Source organism: Mirounga angustirostris, unplaced genomic scaffold (assembly GCF_029215605.1).
Source record: "Mirounga angustirostris isolate CCGP_5_RB_7025 unplaced genomic scaffold, mMirAng1.0.hap1 SCAF_10, whole genome shotgun sequence".
Classification (NCBI taxonomy): domain Eukaryota; kingdom Metazoa; phylum Chordata; class Mammalia; order Carnivora; family Phocidae; genus Mirounga; species Mirounga angustirostris.
In genome coordinates, this window is record NW_026991718.1 from 29,196,298 (window position 1) to 29,220,480 (window position 24,183).

A 24,183-nucleotide genomic window follows, 5' to 3' on the forward strand; every position below is an offset into this window, starting at 1 on the left:
AAGGCCTATACTGGGAAAGTGCCTATATTGAAAAATCTTCCCAACTAACATAATCCCGTCTGCTTCAGATTACATATACCTTCTTCTTTTCTCAGTGGAAGAGTTAACTGATAAGTCTACATAAACAGAAAATGCAGGAAAAATAAGTAAATTCCAACAACCCGTCACTTATTGCCACAGTAAAAAACTGTGTTTCAGGGCGCCTGGGTGGTTCAGTTGGTTAAGCGTCTGCCTTCGGCTCAGGTCATGATCCCAGGGTCCTGGGATCGAGTCCCGCGTCGGGCTCCCCGCTCAGCGGGGAGCCTGCTTCTCCCTCTGACCCTCTCCTCTCTCATGCTGTTTCTCTCTCGCTCGTTCTCCAATAAATAAATAAATAAAATATTTAAAAAAAAAAAAAAAGAAACTGTGTTTCAGCTCGAGGTTCCCTTTTTCTTTCCTGGACCAATGTCTCCTCTATACCTGATCCGCAGTGAAGAGGGGCTCTTCATTAACGCAGGAGACGATGATTGAATGCATATCCAGCTGTTCTCTCAGCTCCTCATCGTCTGATGTATCAAAGAGCAAACTGTCACTTATCTAAAAGCAAAATAACCCACTGTTAAAAGCAGGACATCCTGATCACAACGAAGTCACAGTGTCTGGGTAAAGAAGAGTCTTCCCTCGGAAGGGAGAAATGATTACGATCACTCCCTGCCCGGCAGTGTGTGAAGGGCTTTACATATTCATCTCAAACACAAGGGCGGGGGGGAATGGAAAATAAATAGGAAATTGCTGAGGTGCCGCACGCATCCCCTAATGCCCAATGCCGACACACACTTAGCTGCTTTTCCCTGGGGAAGAGTTTCATATATAGTATTGGTTAGAAAGTCATAAGGAATTATAGGAGACGGGGGAGGGAGGTAATGGGCGGGTTTAGCAGCAAATGTGATTTAGTTCACAATCTAATAGTAAGATTGGTATATGTTAAATTCCACAGATAACATAAAGTTAGTTACTTCCAAACTAACTTCTAATATTCAGGATAAAAGCTTAGGATTCGACTCCCTGGCACTGTCCACGAGAGTAATACTTTGCCTTAGAGGTGAACATCTCTTCTTCCAAAAATAAAATCTCTGCAGGTTCCAAGAACATCTTTCAACCTAACTGTGCTGGAGGTTTCCATTTGCCTCACTGCCATTTTCCACCCTGCTCTGGGCCTCAGGAGGCTCAACTTTATGGACTAAATCAAAGGATGCCCTTGACTTCTGGCTTCCAGTTGGGTTAAAAACGACTGGCAGACACTAGCAGGACACTGGAAGGAGGGAGGGTGAGAGCCGGACAGTCATTCCACTGTCTCCCTCCTCGCCAGACTACCAAAAAGCAGCAGATCTTGTCAAGCAGACCTCTCCCCCACAGTTACTCTGTCTAGGTTCTGGTAACTTCTTCCTCTCCTTACCTCTTCGTGCCCAGGGGTGCTATTGCTTGCTTGTTGCCAGCCCTGGGTTATCACACCATGCCTACCTAGCTGGTGTCCCTTAACCTGCCCACACCGATAATCCAAGAATTTAGTACTCATCCTAATTGCAAAGCCATATCTGAAAAACACAGCAGATGAAAATGGACAAGTGATCATCTACCTATCATCTATCTACCATGATGTGACGATTCAGATGATGAACAGAACTAAAACTAAAGCTCTTGTCTTCAGAAAGGAGTACCACTCACGGAGTTCCTGAAGAATAAATGGGCAACAAGGAGCTAGGTAAAGGGCAACCATGCATTTCTCTGAGGTAGTATATAATCTAAAGAATAATATTTTACCTGAAAAAATTATTTTACTTGCCAGGGCAGAGGATATACGTAAAATTGAAGACACAATTGAGGGGATGTAGGTCCCTACTGCCTCCCTAGTTCCTCATGCAGGAGCATCTGAAGTGTAACGGAATACAACCCACAGAGTGAGAAGGGCAAGGGACCACTGGCGTGCTGCCTTTCAGAATGTCAGGCTAGGAGGGGAGCCACATCAGGGCTCCTACCACAACATGCATCCATGTTGTAACTCAGGGATGACACACCTCCTCAGTCTAGTCTTCACCGCGCCATCAGCCTAGGAAAGGCCTGGACATGGCCTTCAGTGTATCATTCTGAACTTTCAGAACACTGTGAAAAAAACAATCTAAAAGCTTCCAGGGAGAAAAAAACCATCACATTAAAAGGATCAAGAATCAAAATGTCTTTTGAACTCTCTACAGCAACAAAAGAGGTGAGAAGAAAAATCAATGTTTTTCCATGTTTCAATAAATTTCAGCCTAGAATCCTATCTCAAAGTACTTAACCTCATAAACCCTTTCTCAGAAAGCTACTGCAGAGTAAGTTCCATTAAAACCAGGAGGAAAACCAGAAAGGAAGCAGGCCTGGGATCTAATACTGGAAAGAAGTGGGGGAATTCTTACAACGATGGTGAAGTAAAGATCCCACAATGATGGCTGTGAAGCTCACCTGGAGAGTAAACAGTTCAGATGACCACTGTTACTGCACGAAAAGTACTAAACTTTTCGAGAAAAGTACCCGAGAAACAGAGGGAGAGACACTAACAGATTCTCTGGTGCATGTCACTTACTAAAATGAGTTTTATGGCTCTGTGGAGGCTGAATTTATGAGTTATTGATAGCTTAAATGAACCACAAAAAGGCAATGATTATTACCCTAAGAAAAAAAAAACAAAAAAAATTACAAGAGGAAATTTACTCATGATGTAACGAAATGGGTCAACTGTGAACATTTAAACAGTCAATATAAATGATGAAGATTAATTTAAACAAATATTTTTATATAATTATTTTGGGAAGACAAGGGAAGGGAAAGTTTTCGTGAGGGTTATGCTGTTGAGGGTTGGAAGGAGGACTAAGAGAGACCTAAACCTCACCCTCTGGGTGGAAAGCAAATGGATAAAGTCTAAAGTTGAAAGAAAAATTAAGTAAAATGATGAGAGCATGTTACCTGTCAGAAGAAACAGTTCAAGGAGTTGAAAGTGGCTGCCTCTGGTAAATGGAAAGCAGTGGAAAGGATGGGGTAAGGAGGGCAGAGGCTGCTTTTTCATGCTAAGTCCTATACTAGTCCTAGTACTTTTTAAACCAATGCAGTTATCCTTTTAATAAGGAATGTGAAAGATCAAGAGCTTAGGCTCTTGGTGAGAGAGAATGTTTGACTTCAAGATTATAGAAGTGGGGATGAAAAGTGCCAAAATCTAGTTATAAGGGTGTATGGATGATGGGGATAGACCTAGCAATTATCTTCACAGATCCTTAAATTTCAACACTTCCCAAAATCAATCTTCATTATAATTGAGGACCATAGATTTATTTTCCCCCTTACAGACAAATCAAAGTTTTCATTTTAAAATGACTCCTAAGGAAGATATGATCTTCTTCCTGCCTCTGCTCTTAAAGATAAAAAGGTGCATAAAACAAAGTCCCTGTCCTTGAAAAAACGCTCATGGTAGGAGGAAGGAGTCGGCACAGGAGATGTTCCTAAGACAATATGATTTACAAGCCTTCTACTATATGAGCATATTCGAAAATGGCACTGGACTTAGAAGAGTTTTTATAGCTATGGCCAAAACACATGAGTGATACCAGTAAACCATTAGAATAAACTTCCATAACAACAAAAATAATGACCCCAGATCATCTTTCCAGGGACTGAGCCAAGTCCATTCCCCACAGAGATGGCATATGTTAAGGGCTGGAATCCCTTTCGGCTTTGAAAACTAACCTTGGCTGTCATGGGTATCATCGTTCGCTCTCCCATTTCGGCACCAGTGTGTCTTCTCTTTGCCAGGCATTCCCATCCCTCCTTCCTGTGCCAGGTTAGATAAAGGGCCGGTGGCTCTACTGACCTGTCTGGAACTAAAACTGCTTCAAATGGGAAAAATGTGCCTACGTAAGAATCCGGAATGTACTAGTTGCCTTACTGTAGAAAGACTCATCAAATTTAGGGGCGTGCCATCTTGAACCTCAATGAAAGAAAAATTAAAAGCTGAAATGTGGCAAATGGTGGCTTTCCTGAATGTTTTTCTCATCCTAATGCAAAAGAAATGTTTTCTCCCTTCATCAAGAAAAAAATTTCCAAGGGCGCCTGGGTGGCTCAGTCGGTTAAGCAGCTGCCTTCAATTCAGGTCATGATCCCGGAGTCCTGGGATCGAGCCCCGCATCGGGCTCCCTGCTCAGTGGGGAGCCTGCTTCTCCCTCTCCCTGCCACTCCCCCTGCTTGTGCTCTGTCAAAAAATAAATAAAATCTTAAAAAAAAAAAAGAAAAAAGTTCCTATAGATCCTATTTCACAGATGGAATAACCTAAAGGACGCTTTCAAAGGCAAATTCAACACAATTCAGTTATGGAAAGAATAGAGCACAGAATAGGCAACGCTAAATAAAATAACTCAGGTTAAAAAAAAATGTAATAATATGCTAATAGAATGAGAAGGTCACTTCTTACACAGTTCCATGTTCTTCAGGAACTTAATGTGCAGTTACTCCTTCCTGAGGAATAGAGTTCTAATTTCAGTTTACTCATCACCTGGGTAGTTGTGTCACAATAGGTAGATGACAGATGGATGATCACTTGTCCACTTTAATCTGCGGAGTTTTCCAGATAAGGCTTTTATAATTAAGATCAGTTACTAGTACTAAACTCCAAGTCATTACTAATCACTACCCTTGGCTATACCATTACTCTAGCATTGAAAACAACAATCAGAAGGCAGAAAAAGGGAGGGACTTCCCAAGATGCAATCTAAGAACAATAAAAGATATACATTTTATTCAATGAAACTAAATTACAGTGTCCCATTCATGTTGCTAATGCACTTCAGTTTGAAACCATAAAAGGATCTCTTCTATGCTATTTTTTAATACGTCAGACAAAAAACATACTCACTGACTGGCTATCATGGATTTAGCACTATGTTAAATGATACAGAAAATACTATTTTTTAAAAAAGAATTTTCCATCATATTCTCTAACCTTAGGGTCTCAATGACAAGATTATTCATTCATTCACTCAACAAACATTTGTCTTAGTACTCACTACATGCCAGGCACAGTGGCAGTTACTGAAAAGACTAAAAAGATTTGCTACCAGCAAACTACAATCTAATGACAGACCCTGAAACAGGATTAGTAAGAGAACAAAGTAATGGTTTGAGACATGGACAAAGTGCTGTGGGGACCAGTACCCCGGAGACAACAGGACTAAATTCTGTGGGACAGATAAGTCCTTGAAGATTTTCACACCTCCACCAGTGTAACCGACTCCCACAAAGAGAGCTGCATTTTCCTGCCACACAGAGATTGAGGCCATGGCTACATGGCCATCTGTCAGAGAGGCTGCAGATGGGGATTCCCCCCCAAGTGAGAGGCTGGATTAAGTGTCCTTTAAAGTTGCTTCCAACTCTAAAATTGTATAATTCCATGAGATCAGCAAAGGCTAAAACAGTAATAGGAAGCTTCAGAGAGGAAGGGAAACTTGAACCACGCCCAAAATGATAGCTAGGGTCTAAATAAACAGAAGACAGAGCATAACATATGTTGTTTTATTCCTTTTCACGAAACGTATGCCAGGTCAGTCAGCAGAATAGCTTGGTGGGGTTAATAATACTGTAATAGTAATTATATACAGTAAGATTTCTCTATCTACTCGAATACTGGGAAATACAGACAGAACTCTGTATTTTACTAGAAAATAATAGGCAGCACGCTGTCCTGAGCCATATATTTGAGAAAATCGTTTTCATAAAACATTAACAATACTATTTAACATACTGACAGCCCCAATGCATTACACTCTCAATTACACAAATACACTTAATGAAACACGGAGCATGCCAAAAGGTCTGGCATGAGTTTACATTGTTATATGATAAAGAACTTAAACAGCCCCTGAAACTTACATAACTTGGCTGTTTCTTGTCACCTTTAGATAAACCTAACACTGCTCTTCCACTTAAAACAATGACCTTCCCTCTTCTATTTCCTCCCCACCCCCACCCCGGCTGTCCCATCACCTGTGCTCACACTTCTAACCCAAGGCACCTTCACTTTACAATCCCAAGGAATCCCCAGCAGCCTCGAACAGGTAGCCAAGAACTCTAAGGTCTTTTAAAGGTTCTCCAATACTCACAGGAACACACAGTCTTCAGAAAACATGTCATTTCCAGCACGTCCTTAAATTCATCAGAAAGTTAACTCGATGCTGTTTTTCCAGACACTCAATATATTACCCAGTTTTCTCAGCACACCAAAATTGTGCTAGTTAAGCTCAAAAAAAAAAAAAAAAAAAAAGCTGATCCTTGGTGTTCATATACAGGTGATGAAGATTTGGTTAAACGTATACAAGCAAGTGTGTGCTTGGGGAGAACTGGAGGAAAGTTCTAGCAAGTTGACAGCAGTAGGGCCAAGATGGCAAGAGAGGGCCACACCAATGGCTATAAACTTGGAAAGAAAAGGCAACCCAATGAATCTGTTAAATAGAAAGGTTATTTTTTAGTCCTATTATCAGAATCAGTTATTTGGAAACTATTCGCTCAATTCCTAACTTACCCCTTTTTCTGAGAGGTTCAGTGTAAGCAAATGCAAGGTCCTGGTATGGGATGATTTCCAGTCCACAGGCATTACGTTTCCATAATTATCTGTCAGGGCATTCCAAATCCTTGAAAAGAAGAAAACTACAATCAATGAAAGTTAACATCCCACATGTCTTTTGTTAAACAAATACCAAAACTATTGTCAAAGAACAAAAAATGTCAAAGCAAAACAATGGAAGGCCTCCTGTTTTCCAGAAAAATACCAACAAAGAAGAGCCCCCTGAAGAAGACTGAACAACAATCAGATCATTGGGCTGACAAGAAGTGCTGAGGAAAATGCAGTGGTATAAAAAACTCTCTCAAAGTCAACAGCTCACATTTCCACAATACTAGGTGCCAGGCACTGTCCTAAGCAATTTACATACATTAACTCATTTAATCCTCAAAAACAATTATGAAGAGCCATTATTATCCCCATTTCACAGAGGAGGAAACTAAAATACAAGGAGCTTCTGTAATGTTTCCAGAGCCACGTGGGTAGTACATATGCTGGGTTTTACACTTATTTATTGATCATTTCATAGGGTGAATAATCTTTCTCTAACCCAAAATGTGTTATCCTTCCTGGAGAAAGAATTCAGTCTCAATGTGAGACTGGGCTTTAATATCTATTTTGTAATATAATAGGCTAAGCACTAAGACAGATAAAATGAAGGAGGAAAGAAAGGGGAGTTCACAATAAAATGCACAAAGGTTATAGCCAATGCAATCACCCTTCCTTATTGTCAAACAGCATTTTGGGGAAGCAACAGAGTAAAATGAAAGGGTGCTTGACTAAAATCAGGAAACACAGACTCTCGTTTCCTTTCTTCTTCAAACACTGAGTCTTTGGCCATGTTCCTTAACCACTCTAGGTAAGAGCTGCCCTTCTATAAAATGCGAGGCTTGAGTAACAGACATTCCTTCCAGCTCTATTACTCTTAAGCATTATTTCAAATGAGCTGTTTTGAGGAAAGTTCCAAGCCACACTGGATAAGGACAGCAAACTCCAACTTCATGACCAAAATTCAGATTTAGTACCCAAGTAATAACAGCATAATAAAACATGACATTGTATTAAAAAATGACTTCAGAGATATAAATGAGATGAAATTTAATTGGGGTAAATTAAACACTACATATATAAGCTACTAAATGAGCAGAGATACACAGATGTTATAAGAAACAAAAAACTAAAATATATGGCAGATATCTAATCATGAATAAGCCATTAAATAACTGAGTGGGTTTTTTTTTTTCCAAATGTGTAAGCCACTAAGAGACAAAAACAAGACCACTGGAGGTATAAAAATAAGATTGCAAGCTTAAAAATAAAGAAGCAATATACTTGAATTAATGAATTTGGGATTTGGTGCTAAAGAGAAGAAGCAATGGGACCATAACTGCCAAAAACATAAAATCCCAAAATGATGTTTGGCTTTGGAATGCACATTAGCCTCAATGAAAATGTGAACCCAAAAAGCTCTAGGAAACTGGCTTGTTTACCCAGCACATCGCCCATATGCATAGTTCATTCCTATTCTCCTGTTAGAATCACAACCTTCTCCAATGCCAAAACACTCCAACTGGAGGCAACAACTCTGACTGCTAAGCTTGCTGAGTTTCTGACCCACACCTTCCTGGGTAAAAGACTTTCAGATACTGAATAACTGACTATATACCTAACCCTGGTTAGGAACTTGAGTAGGATATTCTAGTAGGTGAAGACAGTACAGGGTTTTAGGGACTGCTTGTTTGCTTCTTCTTAAATGAGGCTGGAAGAAGAAGACGAGTGGCATACTTCACCCAGTAGGAGAGACTGTGGGTGAATTTGATCTTCCAAGAAAGTGAAGGACAATTAACAGTCCTCTAGCTCCACCAAGGTCAGAACAATTACAGTTGGAAGGACACAGGGCTGAATTAAGTGAAAGATTTCTAGAATTCTCCAGTCAATACATGAATTGCCTTTATCTTTATCATAAAGTATTACAAGCAGTCATAAACAACCAGCAGGAAAGCTTATTTCCAAAGAGGCCAAAGTCCTGTGACATTGAATCCCATGTGATACCCTTCTAAAGCAAAACCATAGCAAATAAGTGCAATCCATATTTAACCAAAACTAAAAGTGGGGCTCACAGAAGTTAAATAAAGTGCCCTAAGCCAATGCAATATCTGAGTGAAAGAATTCTCAACTCTCTCTACTGAGAGGAGCAGGGATGGACTCTACCAAGCAATGGAGAGATGCATGCAACAGAAAAGGGACAGTGAGCAGTGACCAGCCCTGGCCCCTGAAAAGAGAGAAAGAGATTTGTTATGCATTCCCAAATCAAGAATCATGCATTACTACCAACATATCATCTACTAAAAACCATTATCAAAAGTAACAAAATATTTTTTTAAGTTTTACATCAACCTAGGATTTAAGCGAAGACTAAAATAAACTACTTTCTAGATAGTACAGGCAAAGCAAAAATAGGGAACCTTAACATTTGTGTACAAACCACTAATATATTCTGAGAAGTTACTCTTGCCAAACCCAAATGCACTGTAACGATCATTTTTTAATCCAGAATTTGTCCTGTGTCCCAATGATTCAGAGTATATAAATCTCTGAATATATATTTATATATATATATATATATATATATATATATATATATGACTATCTTCTCTAGGAATAGATGTTCAAAAATGTCATCTTTTGCTACCAGCTACATACATGGGTATACAAAATCCAATCATAAACTCTTCCTCCACACTGGGCAGAACACTGCAGACGGGTGCCAATGAGACAATATGGTCCCCAAAATAGCTAGGCCTGAACCACTGCTAAGCCATGGCCCTCATTCTCAAATCCCTCTTCTCAAGCTTCCTCCTACCTTGTTCACAGAGGAAAGGAGACCATCAGGCTGGAAAGCCCTTTCTATGCCTATGGATCCTTCTCTATCTCGCAAGAATCCTTTCCTAACCTCGAACCTCTGCATTCCATCAGGGCTCTAAAAACCCATCCCCTACCCAGGGCCACAGTGTTTCACTCCTTGTACCCGCAGCTTCTCCACGGCTCCTTTCCCCAGACCTATACAATATGCTCGGCTCCCTCACTTTCACCATTCCTTTTACTATCCTTTGGGGGTGACACCCTGGTACATAATTATAACCCTTATTTAGCCAAATTATAACTGGGGTTCATGATAGTCAAATAAAGTGCCCCCCCCCCCAGGAACTCTGCCTCTCCCTTACCCAGCTCGCACAATTCCGTATGAATGTCCTATCACTGCACTTAGATGATTCTGTAATAACTACCTGTTCGTACATGCGTTGTCCCACCAGACTAGGAAATCCTTGCTATTAATAACACAGCCTTTCTCCCGGTTTTTTGTGGGTTTTTTTGTTTTGTTTTGTTTTGTTTTTGGCCTCTGTGGGGATATGCACTCCACCTGGGCTCTCAGATGGAGCCAATAAATTCCTGTGGCATAAATGCTGCTTCAGCGTTGGTACCTTTGCACGTGCTACATCGGCGAGCTGCAATGCTAGACCTTTCTTCATCTGCCAGGCGAACTCCCACTCATCCATCAGGATCCAGTTTGCACATTTCTTTCCCTGTGAAGCCTTTGCTGGCTCTCCCACACACCCTTTTAAATCTCCTATATTTCGCACGTATGTCTAGGAGAGCATTTGTTACACCCATACAAATTATTTGTTTACAAATCCAGCCCCCCTCCTAAGTTGTGCCCTACGTGAGAGGGGTGTGTTCAGTCACCTCGGTATTCCCAGCGCGAAGCAGCCTCCGGCACTTGGCGCTTAAATAAATGCTAGTTGAATGAATGAGTGGCTACACACGTGCCCGAGGAGGTTCAGTATCTAACTACCTGGCCCGTGGAAGGAGGTTCCCCTCTGAACCCAACCTGGGTCGGTTTCTAGGGAGCAGGAGGAGGAGGGCAGTGGCGGAGGGTGAGGGAGCGTGGAGCGCAGGGGAGCTGGGGGATTTAAAGCGCTGAGCGCCCAGAGGCCGAAAACCCCAGGGGGCGCCGCGGGGGCGCAGAGAGGGCGGGGACTCGCCAGTCGGAGGAGGCGGAAGGAGGGCGCGGGGAGGAGCCTGGGGCCGGAGTCCCGCCGAGGCAGCAGACAGAAGGCCAGAGGGCAGGACGAGGGCCGCGCGAGGGGCAGGGGAGGCTCCCGCCCGCTCCCGGCCGGGCCCGCACTCACTCGTCCCCCTGCAGGAGGCTGCACTCGGTGATGGGCCGCACGGCCGCCCGCGGGGGCTCGGCGCCCGGACCCGAGGGGCGGAAGCACAGGCTCAGCTTCTCCTCCAAGCTGCAGGCCAGCGCCGGGAAGCCGTCGCCTCCCCCGCCCGGCCCTGCGCCGGCCTCGGGGCTCGCGTTACAGTTCTCCTCGTCCTGGAGGCTCCGGGCCGGTTCCTGGAACTCATAGAAATCCTGCCAGTCCCCGTCCGCCGCCATCGCCGCCCGGCGCAGTGGCGCGCCCCGCCCCGCCAGAGGCCCCGCCCCGCAGGCCCCGCAGGCCCCGCCCCGCCTCGGGCCCCGCCTCCTCCGTCCACCTACCACGTGGATCTGCCCCAGCCGCGCAGCCTCGGGGTCTTCCCTTTTCCTGAGGCTTCTCACAGGTGATTGCGGTCTCCTTAGAATGAAAAACTTTATTTACGTTGAGTCACTTTCTACAGTTCGTCACTCAGGAATGGCTTCCCTTAGTGGGAAACTGGCCTAAATGTGTCTAAAATAAAGGGCTTCTTTAAAGTTGCAACCTAGGGGCGCCTGGGTGGCTCAGTCGTTAAGCGTCTGCCTTCGGCTCAGGTCATGATCCCAGGGTCCTGGGATCGAGCCCCGCATCGGGCTCCCTGCTCGGCGGGAAGCCTGCTTCTCCCTCTCCCACTCCCCCTGCTTGTGTTCCCTCTCTGGCTGTCTCTCTCTCTGTCAAAAATAAATAAAAAAAATATTAAAAAAATTAAAAATATTAAAAAATAAAGTTGCAACCTAGTGTCAAATTATGCCCCCCGGGAGAAACCGGATCCTTTTGTAACTTTGCAACCAGAAGAGCAAGCAGAATCACTTGGAAATGCTTAAGTCCTACCGAAATTCGTTCCACAAATATTTTATATCTAATACACGCAAAGCACCTTCTAGACCCTGGGGAACATACAAAGATGAATAATTATGTAAATCAATATTTGCGAAGCACTTGGAACGGCGTTGGGGAAGGTAACTGAAAAGATGTAACTGCCAGTTGACCCCTGAGCTCGACCCAGGCGCTGGAGGTCTCTTCACCCCTGCCCCTCTCCTTGGAATGGGAGTTCCACTTGCCTTTCCTTCTCCCAGAGGCTGCTCCAAGGACAGAGCCTTCAGCTGGTATGTTGAGAACACTGGCAGAGCATACCATGAATGAACCCAGTTAGGGCCTCTTAACAAACTTTTAAGATCTGGCAGGTGGGTGTGGGGATCTATTTGTCTTGCTGTCACCAAAGGCAAGCCTCCTATGTATGTAAGTTCCCTTTGCTTATTAAAACTGCTGTCTGCCAACTTGGAGTGGCCCCCTCTTTCTTAGCTCTTTCCCTGCCCTCCCCTTAAGGAGGCTGATTTCAGATTACATCAGGGAAGCTCCCGAGAGTGTTGCAAACCAACAAACTGGGATGAACTTTGTAAACATTGTGCTAAGTGAAGCCAGAGACGAAAGGACAGATGCAGTATAATTCCACTTATATGAGGTAGTCAAAATCAGAGACAAAAAGTAGAATGGAGGGGCGCCTGGGTGGCTCAGTTGGTTAAGCGACTGCCTTCGGCTCAGGTCATGATCCTGGAGTCCCGGGATCGAGTCCCGCATCGGGCTCCCTGCTCGGCAGGGAGCCTGCTTCTCCCTCTGACCCTCCCCCCTCTCATGTGCTTGCTCTCTCTCATTCTCTCTTAAATAAATAAATAAAAATCTTTAAAAAAAAAAAAAAAAGTAGAATGGAGTTGCCAGGGGCTGGGGGAGGGGGAAATAAGGAGTTAGTGTTTCATGGGTACAGTTTCATTTTGGGATGGTAAAAAATTCTGGACTTGGATGGTGGTGATAGTTGCACATGAACGTACTTAATGCCACAGTATACTTAAAATCTGTTAAAATGCTCATTTTTATGCTATGTGTATTTAACCACAATTTTTTTCTAAAAAGGCGTGGCTTTATTAAATCACTTGTTAGAACTGCCCTGTACAGATGTGCCTTGTTTATTTAACATCTCATCTCCTTAAAAGTGGATCCAAATCAGACATTTAAAATTAGTTCATGCATTGTCCATGGTAATTATTGAATAATTGCTAACTTATCGATCATCTCTTCCACTTTACCGTTTGATTGAAACTGGATTTTATGCAATTATGTCAGTTAACTTCACTTCAAAGTAATCCAAGATTAATAAAATAGACTGTTAATTTGAAGACTTAAGTCGGAGGGACTCATTCTGAGGAGAAGAAATTCAGTGGAGATGGGAAATCTCTCTGGCCCACACAGGAAAAAAGGTGAAGGAAAGAGAAAAAGGTGCCAACCTTCAAGAACACTAAGTCCACTTCCTATTGAACTGGGAGGAAAATGAATGAAAAAATAAAAGTTAAGAAAGCTCTGTTGAGCACAATGACACACTGTCAGAAGGTGACACCAGGGAAGACCGACAGCGTGCATTCAGGAGACCAGGTGGCATCAAGAGGTGCCACCAGTCTATAGAAAGGAATAGACGCAGGGCGCCTGGGTGGCTCAGTCGGTTAAGCGACTGCCTTCGGCTCAGGTCATGATCCTGGAGTCCCGGGATCGAGTCCCGCATCGGGCTCCCTGCTCGGCGGGGAGTCTGCTTCTCCCTCTCTCTCTGCCCCTCTCCTCCACTCATGCTCTCTCTCTGGCATGGCAGCTCTCTCTCTCTCTCTCAAATAAATAAATAAAATCTTTAAAAAAAAAAAAAAAGAAAAAAGAAAGGAATAGACGCAGACAATTCAGGGGAGTTTGCAAAGAGAAACCAGGTGGCTTGGGTCACATTTGGATGAGATAAACTGGTTCTGTAAGTGATTTTACTTTTTGTCTGATCCCTGGCTCACCTGTTACATATTTAATGTTGCCCATATGCATTACATTCTATTTTCCGGTATACTTATTAATATAAATTTCTTATAAGGGTATTGGTCCCAAATTTTCCATAGTCTTGAGAGTGTTAGGACAAGGGAAACATAGCATCCAGAAATATTCCACAAAATCAACCAGAGTCCCCCAAAATTTGCAAAGATGAGCGTGCTACAAGAATGAGCATTAAAATGGAAGTGCCCTACTTCTTTGGAGTTGTATTTTCTCAGGTCCTTCTTTTTTATTCTTCTCCCTCCAAGGTTTTATTTCCAGAGATGTTAAAAATTTCTTTGCTATAAATAAATAAAATCTTTAAAAAAAAAAAAAAAAAGCCCTTCCCCCTGCTTGTGTGCTCTCTCTCTCTCTCAAATAAATGAAATCTTTAAAATTTCTTTTGCTATCTTTGGAGAAGGAAAATTTTGTTGTGAGTGGGGTTGTGATGGCTGAGACTAAGGGATGCCTGTTCTACACGTAGTACTATATTTTGAAAGCTATAAGTATAACAGGATTTTCTTTGTTTTTTTAAGAGCAGTCAAAATTTCTTGTCATCAAAAGAGCTGCACCATATTGCTGCATCAAAATAGCCTCATCAAAAAGTTATGGATCTAATATCACTTCACACCTGTCAAAATGGCTAAAATCAAAAACACAAGAAATAACAAGTGTGGGCAAGGATGTGGAGAAAAAGGAAACTTCATGCACTGTTGGTGGGAATGGAAATGGGTACAGCCACTGTGGAAAACAGTGTGGAGGCTCCTCAAAAAATTAAAAATAGAACTACCCTATGATCCAGTAATGACACTACTGGGTATTTACCCCCAAAATACAAAAACACTAATTCAAAAGGATATATGCACCCCTATGTTTATTGCAGTATTATTTACAGTAAGCAAATTATGGAAGCAGCCCAAATATCCATTGATAGATGAATGGATAAAGAAGATGTGGTATATATACAATAGAATATTATTCCATAATAAAAAAGAATGAAATCTTACCATTTGCAACAACATGGATGTAACTAGAGAGTATAATGCTAAGTGAAATAGATCCATCAGAGAAAGACAAATACCATATGATTTCACTCACATGTGCAATTTAAAAAACAAAACAAACGAAAAAAGGAAAAAGAGAGACAAACCAAGAAGCGGACTCTTAATTACAGAGAACAAACTGATGGTTATCAGAGGGGGGTGGGGGGAATAGGTGAAATAGGTGAAGGGGATTAAGAGTACATTTATCATGATGAGCACTGAGTAATGTATAGAACTGTTGCATCACTATATCATAGACCTGAAACTAATATAACACTATGTTAACTATACTGGAATTAAAATTAAAAACAATAAAAAATTTTTAAAAAGCTATGTATCTAAATAAATAAACCACTTAAGTCAAATAAAGGTTGGATCTACAAAAACAAAACAATGTGGTCTATTAAGATAATTGTTTGCATAATTTAAGCAAACACACACTTAATTGCTCAATTTTCCACTTGACTAGGGTAGACACAGAAGTGAATTGTTTCTAATCTGATATTAGATGGTTAAGACTAGTTGTCTTGGGAATTCCTTGTTATTTTTTAAAGAAAGAAATGCTACTTTAATTAAATGTTGTAGAAAGTAATCGTTAACTCTGAAGGACTGATTTGCCCTTTGGAAGACTGAGAATTCCAATGGACTGAATTAGCATCAGTGCCTAAATGTCAGGAGCTCGGTCATCCCCTGTGGTCTGCCTGCAGGACTCTAGGTCACTGGGTGAGGGTGTGCTGGAGGGGGCCAGCACCCTCAGGGTTGCATCTAGGGGCCAGAAAACCCCAGCCTCAGCCTTCTCCTCCTGTTATGGACTGAATAAGGTTCCCTCAACATTCCTATGTTGATGTCCTAACCCCCAGTACCTCAGAATCTGACTATATTTAGAGATAAGGTATTTAAAGAGGTGATTAAGTTAAAATGAGGCCATTAGGGTGCAGCCCTAATCCAATCTGATGGTATCCTTATAAGAAAAGAAGGAGATCCTGGGGCATGTCCACACAACATAAAGACCATGTGAGGACACAGCAAGATGGCAGCCATCTGCAAGCCAAGGAGAGAGGCCTCAAAAGAAACCAACCCTGCTGACCCTTTGACCTTTGCCTTCCAGCCTTCGGAACTGTGAGGAAATAAAGTTCTGTTGTTTGAAGTCACCTGGGCTATGGTATTTTGTTATGGCAGTCCTCATAAACTAACATGTCTCCCAAAGTCACCTCAGTGGTTTCTGGGAGTCCCCACAGGGCACCTCACTTGAGCTCAGGACTGACAATTCTGTTCCTTTCTCTGGCTTCCTTGTCACCCTTGAGTATTGGTCTTTCCTAGAAATAACAATAACAAGATGTTAAATGGGTGACTCACTAATTAAGAACAAAACCAGGACTTTCCCTGGACCCTATTAACCAGCTACAGGAGACGAGACTAGAAATTATAAAGATGGCTTAGCAATCATGGAGACAAAGAACTGCCAGCCAGATTGATAGGGGCTGGGGTACCCAGACTCAAGCCAAGAGAGAGGGCTTCCCAAGAACCAGAGAGTGGCCAGAGCTTGCACAAAGGGTGACAAGTGTCTTTCCCTCCAGCAAGATGGTTACTGAGATGCAGGACTTAGACCCCAGAACCCCATGGGCCCAGGGTTGGGCACCATGAGCAAGTTCTTAGGAGAACCTGATGTATGTCCCCTGGAGCTCAGGGGTATATGTGAACTTAAGAACTAGGGCTTCCTCTTACCTAGAGAATTCTGAAGGGAGGAGGATAGAGGATCTGCCTGTGATGTCAGGGCCAAGAGAGAAGGCAGCGGAGGGGGCACCCCATGGTTTGTTGGGCAAGGGTTATGATTTTGCCCTGGGAACAAGGGGCCTGCCAGAGGGAAGCTAGACTCCAGTCATCTTGAAAGGGTCCCACCAAAAAATGTGAGCAGGGTTGAGGAGCCCTAGCAGGAGACCACCTCAGCCTAGGAGGAGGAGGGGACACAGAGCAACAGGGGTTTTGATGGAGGTGTGAACGGGCAAGCGAAAGCCCCTCCTCTGCTACCTCCCAAGTCAGCCTGTGCAGGGGAGGGGAGAAGTTTTGACATGAGTATGACATGGAAGTTGTTATTTACATTGAGTCAGACTTCTTTGTACCTGAAAATCAGACTGTTCTGATTTGTGAAAGTGACTGAAAAGCTAAGGAATGTGGCCAACATGCCAGCCAGAAGAGGTGATGGGAAACTGGACAGAACATGTTTGCAGGCTGAGATGGGGCCGGGGGGTGGGGGGATAAGGAAATATTTTCCATGTTGTACTTACCTGAATTCAACCAATTCAATATGGCGGCGCACCCACTTTAGCTCCAAGCACCTTAGACAGACACCATGCCAGCCCTCTACTCTCCTCTCTCCTGCTGGTTCCCACTCCCTGCCTTTCCAGTTGCACAAAGCCCTCTCATTTTCTTTTAACAACAACAAACAACACCCTAATAGATATCAACTCATGCAAATATAAATGCTTAAGGACTTTGCTACCCCAATGCAATCAGACTCGACCTTGACTGAGATCACCTGTCACCCCTATAGCAGTAATTACTCTATATTCAAACCACCAAATAAAGACAGTACCAAGGAGAAATAGGTACTAGAAGATGAAAGTACAGCTGAGGACCCTCTAATGAATAGTTCTCCCAAAGTCCAGGCTGCAAGAAGGATGCAGTGCAGTTGCCTCAGTAGGTCACAGATCAAGGGGAAAATCCACCAAATCTCTGGTCCATACAAGATCATGAAAGAGGGATAGATGGAGGGTATTAACTACTGGATATCACAGGGGATCAAAGACGCCAGCTGTATGGAATAAAGGAATTTGAGAGAAAGTACAGTTCAGGTCAAAGTGACAATGTCACCTTTTGCTGTGAGATGCTTTGATATGGGTCAGCACAGGCAGCAGACATCCCTACCTTAAAACTTAGGGCTTTGGTATTTGACCCATAAAGGCCCTTTCTCCTTTGCCAAGTAGCCAGCTTAATGTTAATACATCCTCATTTTTTATTTGTCAAAATTTTAAGCGTTACTCATTTTTTCCTCCTTTGTTATTCAAGTTTGCTTTGTCACAAGCCTCAACTTCCCAGCCCTCCAGATAGGGATGCCTCTGTGCACTTTCACGGAACATACTGATAAAAAGGAAAAAACAATAGGTCAGAAGATTCTAAAGCCTCTCACTCCTGATAGGATTTCATTCCTTTGTTCAATAGTCTTGCACTAATGGAATAAAAACAGCCAAAATTTAAGAGGCAGCAAACACCATCTCCTCTGTCATTAGCACCCAAGAAATATTTTAGGTTACAGAGAACTGAAAAATATCTCTTCCATGTTCCTAGTAAAATGCATAGAAAGACAATAGCATAGATTCAGAGAACAAAGGAGAGACTGATAAGCCTCTCTTATTATGGGCAGTGTCCTACCTATGAATAATGATGTATAAAGTGGAAGTTCTATGAATTGTTTTGAAGATTGATTTGTTTCTAAGTTTGTTCTATATCTCAGAGCAATATTAAAATCAAGTTTCCCATAGGCAAAGGGTGACACAAGCTAAAGACTTTGCCATTAATACTCCCTGAAGCAGGCATTGATTTGATCTGTGTTTAATAATCAATGTTAAATGACCCTGGAGCAGGGATTCATTTCCAGTGTCTAATAAAATAAACAATACTTAGTTCTTTGAAATTAAATTCTTTAATTGAAGATCTCTTAAAAGGAAATATGGCACTTAACATATCCCAAAAATGTCAGAAGGGTAAAGAAGGATCACCAAATTACTCACTTCTTCTACATATTTTGTTTGCAAATAATGATGTTTATACGTGCATCAAACTATTTTTGAAAAATAAAACACTTGTAATTGGCTTCATAGAATAGTAGTATTTTCATTTATATCCTCGGAACTTTTTTTTTTAATTTTTTATTGTTACGTTAATCACCATACATTACATCATTAGTTTTAGATGTAGTGTTCCATGATTTATTGTTTGTGCATAACACCCAGTGCTCCATGCAGAACATGCCCTCTTTAATACCCATCACCAGGATAACCCATCCTCCCACCCCCTCCCCTCTAGAACCCTCAGTTTGTTTTTGAGTCCATCATCTCTCATGGTTTGTCTCCCCCTCCGATTTCCCCCCCTTCATTCTTCCCCTCCTGCTATCTTCCTTTTTTTTTTCTTAACATATGTTGCATTATTTGTTTCAGAGGTACAGATCTGAGATTCAACAGTCTTGCACAATTCACAGCGCTTACCAGAGCACATACCCTCCCCAGTGTCTATCACCCAGTCACCCCATCCCTCCCACCCCACCACCCCCACTCCAGCAACCCTCAGTTTGTTTCCTGAGATTAAGAATTCCTCATATCAGTGAGGTCATATGATACATGTCTTTCTCTGTTTGACTTATTTCGCTCAGCATAATACCCTCCAGTTCCATCCACGTCATTGCAAATGGCAAGATCTCATTCCTTTTGATGGCTGCATAATATTCCATTGTATATATACACCACATCTTTATCCATTCATCTGTCGATGGACATCTTGGCTCTTTCCACAGTTTGGCTATTGTGGACATTGCTGCTATAAACATCGGGGTGCACGTACCCCTTCGGATCCCTACATTTGTATCTTTGGGGTAAATACCCAGTAGTGCAATTGCTGGATCATATGGTAGCTCTATTTTCAACTTTTTGAGGAATCTCCATACAGTTTTCCAGAGTGGCTGCACCAGCTTGCATTCCCACCAACAGTGTAGGAGGGTTCCCCTTTCTCCGCATCCCCGCCAACATCTGTCATTTCCTGACTTGTTAATTTTAGCCATTCTGACTGGTGTGAGATGGTATCTCACTGAGGTTTTGATTTGGATTTCCCTGATGCCGAGCGATGTTGAGCACTTTTTCATGTGTCTGTTGGCCACTTGGATGTCTTCTTTGGAAAAATGTCTGTTCATGTCTTCTGCCCATTTCTTGATTGGATTCTTTGTTCTTTGGGTGTTGAGTTTGATAAGTTCTTTATAGATTTTGGATACTAGCCCTTTATCTGATATGTCATTTGCAAATATCTTCTCCCATTCTGTCGGTTGTCTTTTGGTTTTGTTGACTGTTTCTTTTGCTGTGCAAAAGCTTTTTATCTTGATGAAGTCCCAATAGTTCATTTTTGCCCTTGCTTCCCTTGCCTTTGGCAATGTTTCTAGGAAGAAGTTGCTGCGGCTGAGGTCGAAGAGGTTGCTTCCTGTGTTCTCCTCTAGGATTTTGATAGACTCCTGTCTCACATTGAGGTCTTTCAACCATTTGGAGTCTATTTTTGTGTGTGGTGTAAGGAAATGGTCCAGTTTCATTCTTCTGCATGTGGCTATCCAATTTTCCCAACACCATTTGTTGAAGAGACTGTCTTTTTTCCATTGGACATTCTTTCCTGCTTTGTCAAAGATTAGTTGACCATAGAGTTGAGGGTCCATTTCTGAGCTCTCTATTCTGTTCCATTGATCTATGTGTCTGTTTTTGTGCCAGTACCATACTGTCTTGATGATGACAGCTTTGTAATAGAGCTGGAAGTCCGGAATTGTGATGCCGCCAGCTTTGCTTTTCTTTTTCAACATACCTCGCTATTTGGGGTCTTTTCTGGTTCCATACAAATTTTAGGATTATTTGTTCCATTTCTTTGAAAAAAGTTATCCTCAGAACTTTTAATTAGGCTTTGAAGTTCTTTGAATCCAGAAAGTTCTTTCTCATGCTTTATAATTGTGTTATCATATTGCTCATTTTAATAATTTGGAAATACCTGGTTTCAAAATATGGGGCACCAGTGTGGCTCAGCCAGTTAAGCGTCCAACTCTTTTTATTTTTAAGATTTTGTTTATTTATTTGACAGAGAAACACAGCGAGAGAAGGAACACAAGCAGGGGGAGTGGGAGAGGGAGAAGCAGGCTTCCCACCGAGCAGGGAGCCCGATGTGGGGCTCGATCCCAGGACCCTAGGATCATGATCTGAGCCAAAGACAGACACTCAATGACTTAGCCACCTACGTGCCCCTAAGCATCCTACTCTTGATTTTGGCTCAGGTCGTGATCTCAGGGTTGTGAGACAGAGCTCCGCATCAGGCTCTGCCCTGGGCATGGAGCCTGCTTAAGATTCTCTCTCTCCCTCTCCCTCTGCCCCCATCCCCTGGCTCTCATTCTCTCTCTCACTCTCTCTCTCTCTAAAAAAAAAATAAATAGGGGCACCTGGGTGGCTCAGTCAGTTAAACGTCATGATCTCAGGATCATGCGATCAAGCCCTGCTAAGCAGGGAGTCTGCTTCTCCCTCTCCCTCTGCCCCCTTTCCTCTCTCTCTCTTCTCTCTCTCTCTCTTGCAAATAAATAAATAAATCTTCTATAAATAAGTAAATAATCTTTTATAAATAAATAAATAAAATAAAATAAATGGTGGGTAAGACATGCCACCAGATGCTGTTATATGATTTTTTTTTTGCTTTTATTTATTTATTTACTTTTATATTTTTTATTTTTATTTATTTTTATTTTTTTTATTCTTATGTTAATCCCCATACATTACATCATTAGTTTTAGATGAAGTGTTCCATGATTCATTGTTTGTGCACAACACCCAGTGCTCCATGCAGAACGTGCCCTCCTCAATACCCACCACCAGGCTAACCCATCCTCCCACCCCCCTCCCCTCTAGAACCCCGTTTGTTTTTCAGAGTCCACCGTCTCTCATGGTTCGTTGTTATATGATTTTTAAATCCATGTACTCATTCATTCAGCTCAACCACTGCCTTCAAATATCATTCTTTACCCAAACCCCCTACATACATACCTTATTTCATCCCCATTCCTTCACATTTTTCTACTCCATTTGTCTCCTTCCCTATCTCCAATTATTTTAATCACTTTTTAATTTCCCATTTATTCTTCCATCCTTTCATTCTCTTCATTTGTCCCCACTGACTTTCTCTCTCCTGCAAATCTTTCATGAGACTTGGACTCAAGCCATTCATATGTTAAGAACATGTGAATATATTCTCCAGCTACTCCAGTATTTTCCTTGTCATTCAGAAAGACATCTATAACTCCTATCCACGTAGCTTTCTCTGGCTAACCCCAGCCTACTCCTACCAGATAAATAAACCACCTATTATCCCCCCTACTGTCCTCTCATGGTCATATCCAATGATCAGGCTGGACACTAACAGGAAGGGCACACTGGGAGGGTGGCCAACCTGCAGCTAGGCCAGCCACTGGAACTGGATTAGCCTGGGCAGGGGCTACATCCAGGTTATTAGCAGGGCAAAGTGTTCACAAAACAGTGATGGATTCTATAACAACCTAGATCAGGTTCACCGGGCCCTCTCTCCTCCCAACTGAGCAAAGCACAGTGGTGAGGGATCCAGGAATAGGCAACATCTAGAGACTCAGGCGGGCAGAAAAAAGGTTAGTTTTAGGGTAGTCCTCTGGCAACTAGCCAGCCTCTCCAAGTCATGACTGGTCTAAAAAAAAATGAAGAAATATTGAACCTTCCTGTAGGATCTGGTTCAGGAATGAATTTACCATGAGGCTAAGGAACCTTGAGCTTCAGGACCCTCCTTCCACCTGCACAAGACCCTTCCAAGACCCTGGGAGAGGCCCTAACAAAGCAAAGAATGCTGTCAGTTCACGCAGTATTAAAGATGACTCACCGCACAAAACATTTGCATTGCCCTGAAATCTTAGAACTCATATAAGAAACTTGAGAAAAGTTTTTCTAAATTTGACTATAATCTGACACATTTACCTGACGGTATTACTTACAAGTCATGAACCTGAAACTTCTCTAAACTATCCATAATAAAGAAGAGTATTTTGAAGAACTATGTTAGAGAAGTGACTTTTATTTCTATTGTTTATGAAAAACGATGTTACAAAATTGCAATCTCATGGTGTAACAGCCAAAATGTAAGGGACAGGTATTATAGAGTCATGTTAAAAAGTTAATTATATTAAAGTGTTATGTTATTTTTCTGGATTTTATAATGTTTGTGTTGTCACCTTTTTAGAAAATAAACTATTTGTTTTCAATTTTCTTCATTCTAAATATTTACTTTCATAGCTAATTTTGTCTTTTTTTTTTTAGTTATAGAGTTATAAAAGCTTCAGAGTACACAAAATCTGGATCAGCCCTTAATCAAGTGGCCTCTGCTAATGAGCTGGGTTGAATGAGACAGGTATGGCCTGACGCCTACCATTATTTGCAAGTAGCTAAATATGCATGAATACATAATTTTTAAAGCGTTAGTTAAAACTGCAAGTGACTGGGCTGTCCTTCAGTCTATACATGTGTCTCGAGGGAGATTTTATTAAAGGCATATAAGAAGATATCTGTAACAGATACTGCTAGCCTATATCCAAACCCATAAATATAAGATTTAAGCTTAATTTATGTGACATAGATCTGAGTCCCATTCTGGTGCTTTAAAATGATTTTTTTTTAAAAAAAACTTTGCTTTCTAATATCCTATGTATTCTTCCTCTCAAGTATATGTGTATTAAAAATGTGAAGACTGAAGCTGCTCGAAAGTATAGAAGAATACAGACTCCTAGAACTTGCTCTGAACAATGGATACAAAAGGCAAAATTAAGCACTTTCTTTCTCTTGTGAAAACTGAGATGGTGAGTGTACAGTACTTAGAAGGGGGGCAGGCTGTAGTAGCCTGTCAGGATTTCGCTGGTGCTTTCCCAAAGATCAGGGACATCAGGGAGAACAGATACATTGACGAGTCATCAAAGCCTAACAGCTTCAACCTGTGCTAATGAACAGACTTTTGGGGGCTGAAGCCATCAGCCACTTCTCAGGCCAGACCTTTGACCTGCCTCATGATTGCTCCCCACTTCACCTCCAAGACAAAATAGTATTGCAGTTAATTCACAGCCACAGAAACCACACCGGTCACAGCAGTCTCACCTAATGGCGTTAACTAACATCCAAACTAAACAAACTTGTGAGATTGAAATTGGTGGGCATTCCTGACTAACACAAAAGTAACAAAAGTTGAAGGGTCCATTAATCACACCTACCAGGTTACCCCTCTTCCATAGCATGGAGGTGAGGAGTCAACAGCTTTTAGTTCCTGTGAGGTTTTACTGGAACACGCTCATTAGTTTACACATTGCCTACACCACAAAGCAGAATGGAGTAGTTTCCACAGACTGGCAAAGCCTCAAAGATTTACTATCTGCCTTTTACAGGTGAAGTATGCCAACCCCTGGACTAGAGGGATTGGGCTGTGAGGCTACTACCCTAATAAGGAAGGGGCAGAATTTGCTACTGAGAAGTGTGAAATCATGGGCATCCTGTCCAGCACTCCTTTTTCTTCCTGAGACTATAGAACAATCTCTAGGAAAGAAATGAAGTGAAACAGACTATTGGAAAATTATGCTTTTCATAATGGAAAAAAATTCTTTAGA

General features: G+C 42.0%; 1 protein-coding gene across 5 annotated transcripts in view; it reads right to left on the bottom strand.

Annotated features, from left to right (window-relative positions):
• Positions 1 to 11,096, bottom strand: part of FEZ2 (fasciculation and elongation protein zeta 2) — a 42,967-nt gene extending 31,871 nt beyond the window's left edge. For 2 of the 5 annotated variants that reach the window (XR_008506844.2, XM_045884405.3), the window contains exons 1-3: positions 10,807 to 11,094; positions 6,578 to 6,686; positions 460 to 576 (exon numbers count right to left, since the gene is read on the bottom strand). Coding sequence is in view for 4 of the 5 variants with exons in the window: in XM_045884405.3 (XP_045740361.1) it covers positions 460 to 576; positions 6,578 to 6,686; positions 10,807 to 11,060 (480 nt within the window). In the remaining variant the exon portion in view is untranslated. Of the gene's footprint in view, positions 1 to 459; positions 577 to 6,577; positions 6,687 to 10,806 lie in introns of all 5 variants that reach the window. The other 3 variants (XM_045884404.3, XM_064572108.1, XM_045884406.3) reach the window with 2 other exon arrangements.
• Between the last annotated feature and the right edge of the window lie 13,087 nt (positions 11,097 to 24,183).